This window comes from Amblyomma maculatum, chromosome 1 (genome assembly GCF_055883805.1).
Source record: "Amblyomma maculatum isolate TAMU_Amacu chromosome 1, ASM5588380v1, whole genome shotgun sequence".
Lineage (NCBI taxonomy): Eukaryota > Metazoa > Arthropoda > Arachnida > Ixodida > Ixodidae > Amblyomma > Amblyomma maculatum.
In genome coordinates this window covers 277,164,751-277,177,067 of record NC_139344.1, presented here as the reverse complement: position 1 = coordinate 277,177,067, position 12,317 = coordinate 277,164,751, and the positions used below count along the sequence as shown (strand labels likewise).

Here is a 12,317-nt window from a genome sequence, read left to right as displayed (position 1 = left end):
GCTTTTAAGAAAAAAAGTTGGCGTCTGATTCCCACCAAGATAAGGCTGCAGGTAGATATCCTGACAAATAGGTGGTAGTAAAATTAGGAAGCTCAAGCGAGATGAACCTGCTAGAAAACAGAGACATTAATGTTCTTTTAGGCATTGTTTCTAGAGTCTATATTTATGCAATCGCCCACCTGCATGGGCCAGGATGCTGGCCTGTAGTATGAATATATATAACTGTGAATGTGAAGACCTGTAACTGATATATGCATGTTACACCAGACAATAACATTCTCATTTATTGAGGGGTCCAAAGCTTCATGTTATGAACTATTTATAAAATTCCCATGTGGTAGCCTTTCAAAGAACATCTACTGCCTGACACTGCAATATCGTTTGGAGACATTTAAGTTGACGACCGTGGCGTATACTTGCTTTCAGGACCAAGCTGGACAGTTTCGTGAGGTCGAAAGGAGTGAGCAATATCGGATATCCTGGCCTTAAGCCGACTTGACTAAAATATGTTAACGAAAATTTCTCGAAAATGAAAGTGATAACGTGAACGTCTAACACCTTTCCTGTAAACCAGAAATGAATCAAAGTTAAGGGACCCGCAGTTTCTTGGAACATGTCGTTGGTCTTTGCATTTAAGCAATACTATACATCAGAAATAATCTATTTAAACCTCTCAATATCCTACTGGTAATCTGACAACCCACGTCCTGAATAAAATACGCGATCGCCTAAGCTAGGGCCTGCAGAATTTTGCATTAGCGTATGGTTCAATGCACTCTTTTTCGCCTATTATTAACTGCTGTGACGCAGCAGGGGGTGCTAAGAATTCCTGGCTCAACTGGACAGGCTGCCATTGGAAACTGACCCTGGCAACGTTTAACGCTAGAACCCTAGCTAGTGAAACTAGTTTACCAGTGCTCAGATCAAAAGTACACTCATAGTAGTAAATTAGAAAAAAGCATTGCATATGAAATATAGTCATGACCAAAGGAAAAAAGATGTGAACAGCATACCTACCATCGCTAATCCAGCAATTGAGACAACAAAGAGAATTACTCATAGCTCACAATATTATTGCTAAGTTTATTACAATCTCGCTTCGGACATAACGGCTAGCACACGTGGAAGACGCATACAGAAGGTAGGTGGACAGTTCCTCGTGCGATACTACATCTGACTCTAGCAACCAACAAGCCCAAATAAGAGCCTTGGCAGTGCAGTCTCACGCTCCTTCGATACAAAAGGAATAAATACTTCATGCAGTCTTTTGAAGATCTTTTCCATTTTATGTTCTTGGAATTTTCGTTCCGCGTTATTCGGGATGTGGACTCTGTTATATACCGTTGGCATGTAAATCAGGACTAAGTCATTTGTGATGGAATAAAAAAGTGTTAAGCGTTTTTTTTTTTTCCTCGCCTAAACTATACATTTTTAGGTAGTCCGCGCAGTCTGAGTGCCGGGCCTAGGCCGGGCCGAGTCTTTATAGAGCGGGCCCCGTTTCGGGCCTGCTTTGCCGGGCCCGAGGCGGGCCCGGGATTAGTGCCATGGGCTCGGGCTGCGCTCGGGCTTCGAACTATGGGCCCGGGCCGGGCACGGGCCGCAAAATCAGGCCCGTGCCGGGCTCTACCAGGAACGTCTGAGCTAGCGACGCGTCTCGACAGTCGGCCGAACACAAGACTGACCGAAGAGCGCAGTTTGTAATCGCAAACATCGACCCGCATCCCAGGCCCGGCTGCTATCACGCCAATTATCGGACTCCGCAGGAGCGTGGGCCGTTATCGACGGCCATGCATCCCGCTGGGCGGTACCTGAGAGCGGAAGACTCGATCCCGGCTGCCTGGACGGCGCAACAACCGAACGCCCAAGTCTGTGAGTTCCCCCTTTCATCACTCTCTTATCGCTCACCGCAGATACGTGACTCGCGTTGTGAGCTGCATCAAATCGTCAGAGCAATGGAAGGCGCGAAGAGCGACTTGCGTTTGCGGTTTTTGCAGCTCTATATTTCTTGCCGGGGTCGACGGGCGCGTAATCAGAAATGTCATGACTAGGTCCGGTGTCTATGGAGGCGTTCCTGCGACCACCCCAGGTGATTCCTCGTGTGCTACGTGCTACGTTCAGCTTCACAGTATGAATGCATGTTTTTAAGTAAGAGGAGAAGGGCTGCGAGGAGTCTCGCTTCTATTTGGCAGCCTCTCAAGCAGGGGCTGGCGACACCTTTAATGGAGCCTAGTTGGCTATAATGCGTTTTAGTGCAGATTCGCGCAAGGAAATCTTTGTTCATTGGTTTGCTTGGTCGTAATTTAGAGGCAGGTTTTAACAGCGGACATAAGGAGCGAAAAAGGAAGGAGGTAAGGGCTTTTGTGAAGAGACAGAATGAAGCAAAGGGTGCATGATGTTTGAAACAGAGTTAAATAATGGCTGGTCAAAAAATAAGATGATTTTGCGCGAATTCGGGCAGATTTTAGGCACGGCGTTCAGTTAGCACAACTTATTCTGCGGGACTTCTCGGAAAGTACTTCGCAAAATATTCTTTTTGCTCAATGACTCGAGTAATAGAACGCCGTGTACTCACCGTTCCGCAAAAATTTCGACAACCAAGCAGTTATTAACAAATGTTAGGGTATGAAAATTTGTCTGGGAGGCTGGAACAGATGGGAGTTCCGCAGAAAACATTGAAATATAGTCGTGTTAAGAGCTTTGAAGCAAATGTCTGAACCGTAATATGACGCAGGAGAAAGCGCAGACAGTAATTTATGAACTATTATTGAGGTTCTGTCGTATCTTGTGATCCCGCGACAGTCCATTGACTGGTACGGCTTAGCTGCCTGTATTATAAGTCCCTTGCACAAGCGCCTCCCGGTCGCCTTCTCATTCGAATTGCTCCTCTGCACCGTGATCGCCGGAATGCAGAGGCGCACTGTCTACTAAGGGCTGGATCCAACGGTTCGGAGAGGAGTCAAGGTGCAGCGGCGGCTATCTGGTTGCGCGTATATGGGCAGAAGACGCGCAGCGCGCTGCAGTCGCTCAAGCTCCGCTGCTGTCATTGGGAGCGGTGACATTTCGCGCGCTACCGGCTGGCTCTGCCTTTCAAGCAAACTGGAAAATTCGTTCAATAAGTTGCGTTTAGTGGGCTAGACGACCGCGCTGCCCGCAGGTGAGTCAATGTCAGCGGTTTTGCTCAAGAGCGCATGATTACATTCGTTCCGAATGGACTTTCAGCGGTTTCATATGGTGCTAATTATATGGTTGAGGCCATATTTGCTGTGTCGGGCCATTCCCCCCCCCCCCCCCCCTCACCGTAGAGAATTGTTTGCCCAAACTTTTTATGTGCTTTATTTCGGCCTGGTGGCACATTTTGCGAGGTCTGAATTTGTTGATCGACTCCAGGCACGGTTAGTTTGCCGGCAATTTTTAGTCTCCTTGTTTGATTATCCCAAACTTGACCGAATGCGAGTTGTAAAGCTATTGCTAGACGTTCATCCGAACAGGGCCGAGCTCACTAATACATTATGGTCCTGGCAACCCTTCCTAGAGCTGTACACTTTCACAAGTTTGTGCCACCGTCCAATTACTGAGAGATACAGCTTATTGCATGCTTTTGTACAGATTATTCTTTAGCTCTCATTTTTACCATAATTTGTGAGTTATTTGCTGGTTACGATGCAACCTTCATTTTTACAGGGAGTAATATACACGTTACACTGTACTGCGATGGTTTTCATGACCAGTGTTATCAGACAAGGCTCGGGCAGGAGGCAGACTTCGGGGTTCCGCTCAGTATTGCCCCAGCGCTGCAGCTGTGGCGCGTCTTCGGTGGCCACGAGCAAATAGATGAGTCGCGCATGTTGCTGCTGTTTTAGGTATCAGGTGGCAGCCAGCTTCGTCGCTTTGGATGCGCAGCATAACTTCTGGCAAGCGGAATATAACAGGGTCAGCGGATTCAAAATAACTCTTCCCCATTTGGCAAGATGTGCCAGTTTGGTATACTGGTATAATTCTGCGTGTTACTGCTTTGCACCCATTAGAAAATAATGACTCTGGAGGCTTTCTGAAGCTTTCTATAAACTGAATTAGTCTCTAATTAGTACAGCGTTGACTGTTGGAACAGAAGGATGTTAAGGTCCGTAAGTACAAATTGGTATATTCTCTGCAGGTACTCGAGAAACCACGAAAGCTATCTGCCTTTACTCTGCACCCTGAGTTCCCTGTGAAGCAGAAAGTATTGAGCATACTGCGATTTAGAAGTAACGAAAAATTAAAAACACAGCTGCGTAACGCTTTAGGTACATTAGCACAAAGAAGGTATGGCTGTATTGTTAACAGAAGTGCACTCTATTTGCTCCTGTGAAGAAAAAAAAAATACCTTCCTTTTGTTTTTGCATTGCTTAAAAATTCTCACGCGGTTCCTGCACAGTCCTGCGGGCACTTTTAGCATGCACTGTAAGTGCCCTAAGCAGCAGCAGTGGCGTAGAAAACGAATTTAGGTGCGCCACGGCTATTACTTGTTGAGGCAGGACACCTTTTGTTTCGAGTCACCTTCGACTGTCTATTCCTTCTGTTCTGCAAGCACTGAAAATGGTCGCCGGGGCTCAAAATATGCAATTCAACTCTACAAGGAGTGAACAATTATTGATATAAAACTATAAATCAATGCCTACCTAAGGGACAGCTCATGCGTAGTATTGTTAAAGTAAGTAAAGAATTGATGCGTAATTTTTACCATGCATGCAATATACAGAATATGGGTTAGTGTGGAATCATAGCAAGAATTTTTTAAAAATCGCAGCCGGTATAAACGCGTGCGCTGTTCTGTCAGATTGGGGGAATGACGCAAATGAAATACAATGGAATAACTAAATCGCTCGCTCAGGAGATAAAGCAGTGCACCCTGGAAAACTGCGCAAGTTCGCCACGGCATGAAAGTAAGCCGAATTCTCCTGATGCCGTCAACATCCGGCTGACGCCCACTGAATGACAAAGGCCTCCTTTCCAATTTCTCTCCAGTGTATCCTGTCATGAGCCGGGGCTGTGGCCTCCCATTATCCTTTCAAATACTCGCCCACCTGACTTTCTCCTTCCGCTCTTACGCGTACCCTCTCTTGGAAGAATACAATCCGTTGCCATAAGGGCCCATCGGTTATCTTGCCTTCGCAATGATTTCGACTCTAGTTGGACACAACCCAAAGCCGAAGAGGCAAATTCCCCTCAAAAGAGGCCGTCTAGTTAATGGCGTCGATTGACTTTCGACGTCGTGGTTAATTCGATTCATTCCGCGGTTAATCATCTCACACCTGCCAGCCCCCTGAGTTGTCACCCTAGGAGGTGAAAGATGATCAACCATGACGTTATGAGCATCAGTTGGTGCCATTGGCTGGGTGGCTTCCCCTGAGGGACATTTGCCGCTTCGTTCTCTAGTTGCATAGATACATAAATTAAGAGATTAGAGGTTAAACGAGTAGCATATATGTACGCGTACCAGCATCCGGAAGGGGAGCCGCGGACGGTAGCCGCTAGCGCAGTCGCGTCATGCTCTTAAAGGCAGATATTAACGGTTGGCCCCGTCCGCGGTGGTGCAGTGGTTAGGCCGCTCGACTCCCGGCCGCGGCGGCCACTTTTCGATGGAGGCGAAAAGCAAGCCGCCCGTGTGCTTTGTGATGTCGGTTACATTAAAGAAACCCCATGGTGGTTGAAATTGCCGGAGCCCTCCACTATACGTCGTCTCTCATAGCCTGAATTTCTCTGGGACGTTAAACCCCACCAACCAAACCAATCAATCATTTTTTCTGAAGAGCATTATAGTTGTAATTAATGTCTCTTATCATTATTTGTTAATGTCCTTTATCATTCTGATGACCTTCACCTTAAAGGCTTTTCACCTAAGTCATTCGCTTTAAAGGCTTTTGACCGAAAGGTCTTCATTATTGTCATTAATGATCATTATCATGATTTATTACCGTCCTCTGCCACTCCATTAATATATATTACTAACTTAACTACTGACTATTTAATGAGTATTGGTGAATCAGCGTGTTTCTGGACGACGTCGTGGGTTTAGTTGCCGACGAAATATATAATGCCTTCGTTTAAAAACGTGGTCTTAGTGAATGCGATGAGAAATGGAGGGACCTTATAACGCAACCGCATTATACCCTAAAACGAAAATTGATAAAGACTGCATACTAGAAATAAATTTTATTATTTTATATAAGTACGTTATCTTCACCAGATGACCACAACGTGACTTTTAGGAAACGTTGTCTTTTACCCCTTGGAACGTGCAGTGTGTCCTTCTTTATGATGAGTTCTCCGTTGTGTTCGACCACGCGCTCGCATAGCCTTTCTGGCGCGTGTTCTTGTCCGTGCTCTCACTTGCTTGCAGTGGCCGCGTTTGTTTCCTGGGCGTAGGATTGTTCTTGTCTGTCTGGCTGACGCGCCGCCTGCGTAATATATCAGTAAGTGTGACTGCGCCAATATCATCCACCGTCCCTACCTTACCTGGGCCAAATGGTACACTTGCATAGGAAAAGAAATAATAAACAAACGCTTGCACCGAAACGCCGATAACAGGAGGCTGTTCTGTGTAGTACACGCTATATATCATCGCTGTTTTCCCAGGTGGCGCAACGAAAAGAGTGCACAAAGGTTTCTTTAGTGGGATCCATCTCTTAGTTTTTTTTTATAACGTAGTTTATTACCACAGGACATAAAGGAATATGTAGAAAGAAAATTAAAAGGGGTATTAAATGAAAGGAAAAGGTTGGCTGCTCTAATAAAGTTCAAGAGGGAACGATGATAAGGCCCTTGCGTGCAAGCAGTGTAAGAAGATGGGTTGTTCGGCGAAAGGCCTACTACCGCCAGGGGCCAAATTCTCGTCGGTTTTAGTGCCGGGCAAACCCACAATAAGTGTTTAATATCTGCCTCATGACTTTGTGACTTGCAGACAGCACATCCTGTACGTTGATATAAATATCGATATTGAGGTCATGTTCGTGTTACAGCAGGGGGGGGGGGGGGCAACCCCGACCCGGATCCTCCGTAACGCAACCTCCTCTGAGCGGTTAAGACCGCTGGGGACGGTTACCGCACTTGGAGGGACAAGAGTACGTGTGCGATGCCGGAGGTGCTCCTTTGTTGTGAGAAGGATGATGGCATCATCCATACTGAGGAGTCACGGCATTGATGAGGGTAGAGTCGTCTGGCGGGTTGCAGAATCTGCAGAGCTTTGCGAACTGAGTAAGTCACGTGGGACCCACTCAACTCGAACGGTTTGCAAGGTGCAAGCCGCTAGACGATGCATATTCTGGCAGATTTCTGGGCTCCGACTGACGCGCCGGATTAGACGTGTTGCTTGAAGGGCGTCGGTGCGGATGAAAATTTTGGCTGTAGGTGGTAAGGTTACGTCGCATCAGAGCGAAGCGCGTCTTGGACGGCAACCAGCTCAGCACAGAAAAGAGAAGGAGGTTTTGCAAATTGATGCCTGGATGTACTATTAAGTGCCGGCTTACAAGGGCAATGAGGTGCAGTTGTCTTTTCACATCCGTCAAATGCTGGCATCTACATATATAGTTATCGAGCCTTGGGGCAGCTTGGCATCTTTTTCTGTGATCCTTTCACGAAGGGATGATGCCGCATAACATTTAGTTGGTCGATGAAGATCAGTAGGTTTGTTTTCGCTCAGCTGAACAAAATTCCATGGAGGAAGAACTGGCGATGGCGGCGACAATGTGGTGTGCGATGTAGCATAGGCCCGGAGTGCTAGCGGTGAGCTGAGCGTCCTCGTATACTGCCACGACCGGTGTGATGCGGGAGAGACAATTGATGGTTCTCATAGCCTCCCTATTTACTGCTTCCAGACGATCCCATTGACTTTTGTCAAGTGTTCAAACTGTGCTTGATAAATGAGGCGTGGCTGCAGAACCGCTGTCAACAAATGTCGTGCGACATGGGATCGAGCGCCACCGGATTTAGGAGCAATACGTCTTATTAGGCCCAAGGTCTGCATCGCCTGCTTTTTAGCCTGAGAAAGCCAGGCGGTCCCCGTTCTCGACTGATGAATCGACGATCCCAGACTTTTCAATGTCGGACTTTCGTGGAGGGGGATTCCAGATAGTTGGAGACGGATCGGCGTCGCAGCGAGTTTACGGCGACCCCAGCGGTTGGCGACCGACGTGAACATAGTTTTGCTCTTGGAAAGCTCTAGGCCGACAGATTTAACATAATTGGCCGTAATATCTAAGGCTGACTGTAAGGTTACCGTTAGAGTGAACAGGTCTGTACTCCACACCATGATGTCATCAGCATAGAGCAAAACTTTGACTTCAGCGACATTTCGTAAGCGCCATGCAAGGGGAATGAAGGCAATGTTAAATAACGTGGGCGACAGTACCGATCCCTTGGGTACACCGCGAACAGGGACAAATGATCAGATGGAATCGCCATTAACTCGTATTGCAAATGTTCTGTTTTCAAGGAAGGACGTTACGAAACTGTGTACCCTAAGAGGGAAATGTAGTGTCTCAGTACAATTCAAAATGGCGGCATGGCTAATTTTATCATACGCCTTTTCGACATCCATCGCGAGAATGGTACGTACATTGTGGCTGCGGGTTAACGACAGAACTTGCGAGGCCAAAACAGCCAGCCCATCTTCGGTACCAGACCACGGCGTACATACAAGTGTACAGCCGACACCGCGAATAGCAGATGTCATGCAGATGATATCGTGTTGTGATGTCCGTGGCCAATGGTTTCCAGACCAGGAAGCCACTTTCGATAATAATAACAATAAAAATTTATTTTAAAACTATCTATACGGAACCGAATGAGCTCAAATTTCGAGGATTTATAATTTATAACATGTGTGAAGTGAAATGCAATAATCATTTTGTGCTTAAATGTTAGCTATCGTGACCCCTTTAAGATGTATTCAATTAGCTTTATATTAGGCCATATCAGTGAAGAACATATTAGTTTTCTAATGATTCGTGAGAAATTGTTTTTTTTTTCTTCTCAGAGTTCTAATTAAGTTGTATTCAATTTACTTCCTGTTACGCAAATCAGTTAAGAATAAATAAACTTTTTAATGATTGGTGAGAAATTGGCTTTTTGTTGCTTGAGTTTTAATTAAATTGTAGTCAATTCACTTTATGTTTGGTCATATTAGTCAAGAATATATTGACTGTTTAATGATTTGCAAGAAATTCATTTTCTATTATTTGAGTTTTATTTGAATTTCAGTCAATTAACTTTATGTTGGTCATATTAATCAAGGACATATTGACTTTTTATTTACTCAGTGAGGAATTGATTGTAAATTGAGTTCTTGTTAATTGAGCGTTAATTACGTTTCAGCCAGTTAACTTTTTATTCCTCATATCAATGAACAATATATTAACATTTTAGTGACTAAGTGAGAAATCGACTGTTAATTGATTTTGTGTTGCTTGAGTTTCAATTAAACTGTGTCAATTAACTGTCTAATCCTACATATGAATAAATAACATATTGGCGTTTTATAGACATTACTCAATTGCCTTTGAGAATTTATAGTGTTTATAGACTCGACATATACTCAATAAAGAGTTAATTGTCCCTCAATGTCTATTTTTGTAAGGGCCATCTCTGCCACGTTCACTTTAGCGATACTTACGTTACCAGGATTAGAGTGTAGGACAGTAGGAGGTTCATCGCCTCTGCCTCGCGCGCGGTCTTGCTATATTGAGAGTTCTATGAATGGGCTGATTGTGATGTTTTTAATACCGAGTTTCATGGCAAGTCCGAACCTGCGCAGGCGTGCAGAATGAAACCGGTGGCCCTGGTCCTGTAACGGAGGTTCCAGCAGACCAGGCGGCAGCCATGGAGGACCCCCGCGAGGGCACTTCAGGCCTTCGCTCAGCGTCCATGCCCCCCATAGCGCACTGTGTAGCTTTTTGCAGTGCCCTCGGACTCGTGTTCGCCGTCGGCGGCACCGTGCTGCTCTCCAGCGGCTTTCCTTACCGGCGGCTTCAGCTGCGCATTATCTCAGTGACCATGCTCGCCGTGGGTGCCATCCTGATGACAGCGGCCATCGTGCTGACCTTCAAGTGGCACAAGTGGTACTATGCTGCCCGTCGCCAAGATCGCCAGTCACAGAGAAACGCGTCGCTCGTCCTACGCGTGCCCACGGTGAGCGGCGGCACATACGAGCATGGTGCCTTGCCAGTGACTACAGTCGTTGGCCTACCTCCACCGCCGGCTTACGAAGATGTTGTGCGTCCTCCTCCCTCGTACGAAAACGTCATGCTCATGATGGAACTGGAAAAGCAGGCCCGTAACAATCTGGCCGGCGGCGCGCGCAGGGACACGGTGACCATGGAGCCGGCTCCGCCGATGTCGCCTGTGTGCCATGTATAGTGTGAATGTGGCGTGGTTGGAACGAAATCACCCGGTCTGCTTGTGTGCACGGATGACCAGGTTCCGCCCACTGCATGGTCGGATTCTTGCCGGGCCGCTAGAAACCCACCCAGTAAAATAAACGGGCGAGCTTCATTGTGCATCTTGTCGATGCAACAATTGGCCTCTTTCGTGGGGAAACCCCTTAAGTTCTCCCACAATGAGTTTTATTGGCGCCTCAAATGACATATCGTTGTTGCTGTAGGTTAACCATGCTACAGCCATAAAGAGAGATATTGCCGTCAAAGGTGCACATACAATTTCAAAATTGGATGAACCTATTTTCAATCAATGGGTGAAATAACGATCTTTCATGTTGGTCATGATTTATTATGTTCAGCATGATGGCTTTTGTGGTACCGATACATGGGCTGTTTTCCAAGGCTCGCACAGTGACCCACAGAATGTGAGTCGGGGTAAAAATAAGCTTTTGGATGCGGCTTGAATCACGCCAAAGATCTATGTCCACTGTATACGCCTCAACAAGCAGCTCCAATTTAACTTAATAGGTCTGTTCATTTATTGTTATACACTGTAAACCCCTGCAATTGCGCAAATAGTTTTAGGTGGAAAGCGGCAGACTTATTCGCTTACCATAAGTGGAGGCATTTTTGACGCGATAGTGCTCCGTTCTCTCCGAAATCCAACTTCGGAGTTGTCGGCGTCGTAGCTGTGAGCAAGGAATTGAGGGCATGCCTCTGGCGGGCGGTATAGTTGACAGGTAACATGACCGGAAACTAACTGGTAATTGGGTTGTATGACGTCACGGGACATGGCGGAGTTGGGAACTCAGGCGTGCATTTGAGATGTGAGGACGGGATGGAAATCCAAACCTCCGTTACCCTCGGATCCCGATTCAGACACGCTACCCCTCGGCCACGCAGACACGTTCGTACGGCTGAGTTAAAGCGGTCTATGTCGGGTTGCCTCTCAGATAACGTGAGGTAATAGAGGTACGAATTAAGAGATTAGAGATTAGGCGAGTAGTACATACGTACACGTACCAGAATCTGCAAGGGGAGCCGCGGACGGAAGCCGTTAGCGCTGTCGCTCCATACACTTAAAGGCGGAACTTAACGCCCCCCCCCCCCCCCCCCCCCCGGGGGTGGCGCAGTGGTTGCGGCGCTCGACTACTGTTCCCAAGGATGCGGGATCGAATCCCAGCCTCGGCAGCCGCTTTTCGATGGAGGCGAAAAGCACGGCGCCCGTGTGCTGTGCGATGTCAGTGCACGTTAGAGAACCCCATGTGGTCAAAATTTCCGGAGTCCTCCACTACGGCGTCTCTCATAGCCTGAGTCGCTTTGGGACGTTAAACCCCACAAACCAACTTTGGGACTTTTCAAGAATTTTCGCTCTACGATACACACAGAGAAAATTCTTGAAATGGTAAACCAACTAGCCCCCATTGCTGCTTTGCTTGCTTTGTTTAACTTTGGGACGTTAGACCACATAAACCATAAACCTTAAGTGCCGACCATGTTTTTAAACATCATGTTTCCCGTGAACTGCTTCTCTTCAGGCTCGCAGAGCACGCAGAGTCTTGCGGATGGAAGAGTGCGGGCTCAGCATTGGCAGCGATTGTGCTTATACACTAAGAGTGCACTGCGGCTTCGCCTTGTAGGCGAACACTAGGGAAGTGCTAGCATTGTCATCTTCATACAATCAGTTTCAGTTTCGCATGATGTATTTGATATAGTCTCGCCTGACACGAAAACTACATTTCGCACACCCCTTTCAAGAGCGGTAAAGTTCCAAAAAAACACTCCTATTTCTAGAATTCTGGCTTCACTACAGGGGTGATTATAGAGACGGGTAGTTGATGGCGGCCTCTTGCCTCCAAAGCGAGAAAATGTCTTTGAGAACACCGGGCCATAACAGCGCCATGT

General features: G+C 46.8%; 2 protein-coding genes across 3 annotated transcripts in view; one reads left to right on the top strand and one right to left on the bottom strand.

Annotated features, from left to right (window-relative positions):
- LOC146206610 (uncharacterized) overlaps positions 1 to 12,317 on the bottom strand; it is a 238,893-nt gene that overhangs the window by 33,592 nt on the left and 192,984 nt on the right. The gene's annotated exons all lie outside the window — the stretch shown is intronic.
- Positions 1,760 to 10,527, top strand: LOC146206613 (uncharacterized). Of its 2 annotated transcripts, none has more exons than XM_084587048.1 (2): positions 1,760 to 1,869; positions 9,791 to 10,527. In XM_084587048.1, exons 1-2 carry the CDS (start codon positions 1,788 to 1,790, stop codon positions 10,390 to 10,392), a joined length of 684 nt encoding a protein of 227 aa, XP_084443174.1. In that variant the 5' UTR covers positions 1,760 to 1,787; the 3' UTR covers positions 10,393 to 10,527. The 2 variants fall into 2 exon arrangements, with proteins under 2 accessions (XP_084443174.1, XP_084443175.1); XM_084587049.1 differs by lacking the exon at positions 1,760 to 1,869 and adding an exon at positions 1,960 to 2,086.

What these genes read in the sequence shown, in the direction of transcription:
- LOC146206613 (XM_084587048.1), top strand. Translation starts at nt 1,788, where the DNA reads ATGCATCCCGCTGGGCGGTACCTGAGAGCGGAAGACTCGATCCCGGCT. An exon ending in ACAACCGAACGCCCAAGTCT is followed by an intron (nt 1,870 to 9,790) that starts GTGAGTTCCCCC and finishes GAACCTGCGCAG; the next exon opens with GCGTGCAGAATGAAACCGGT.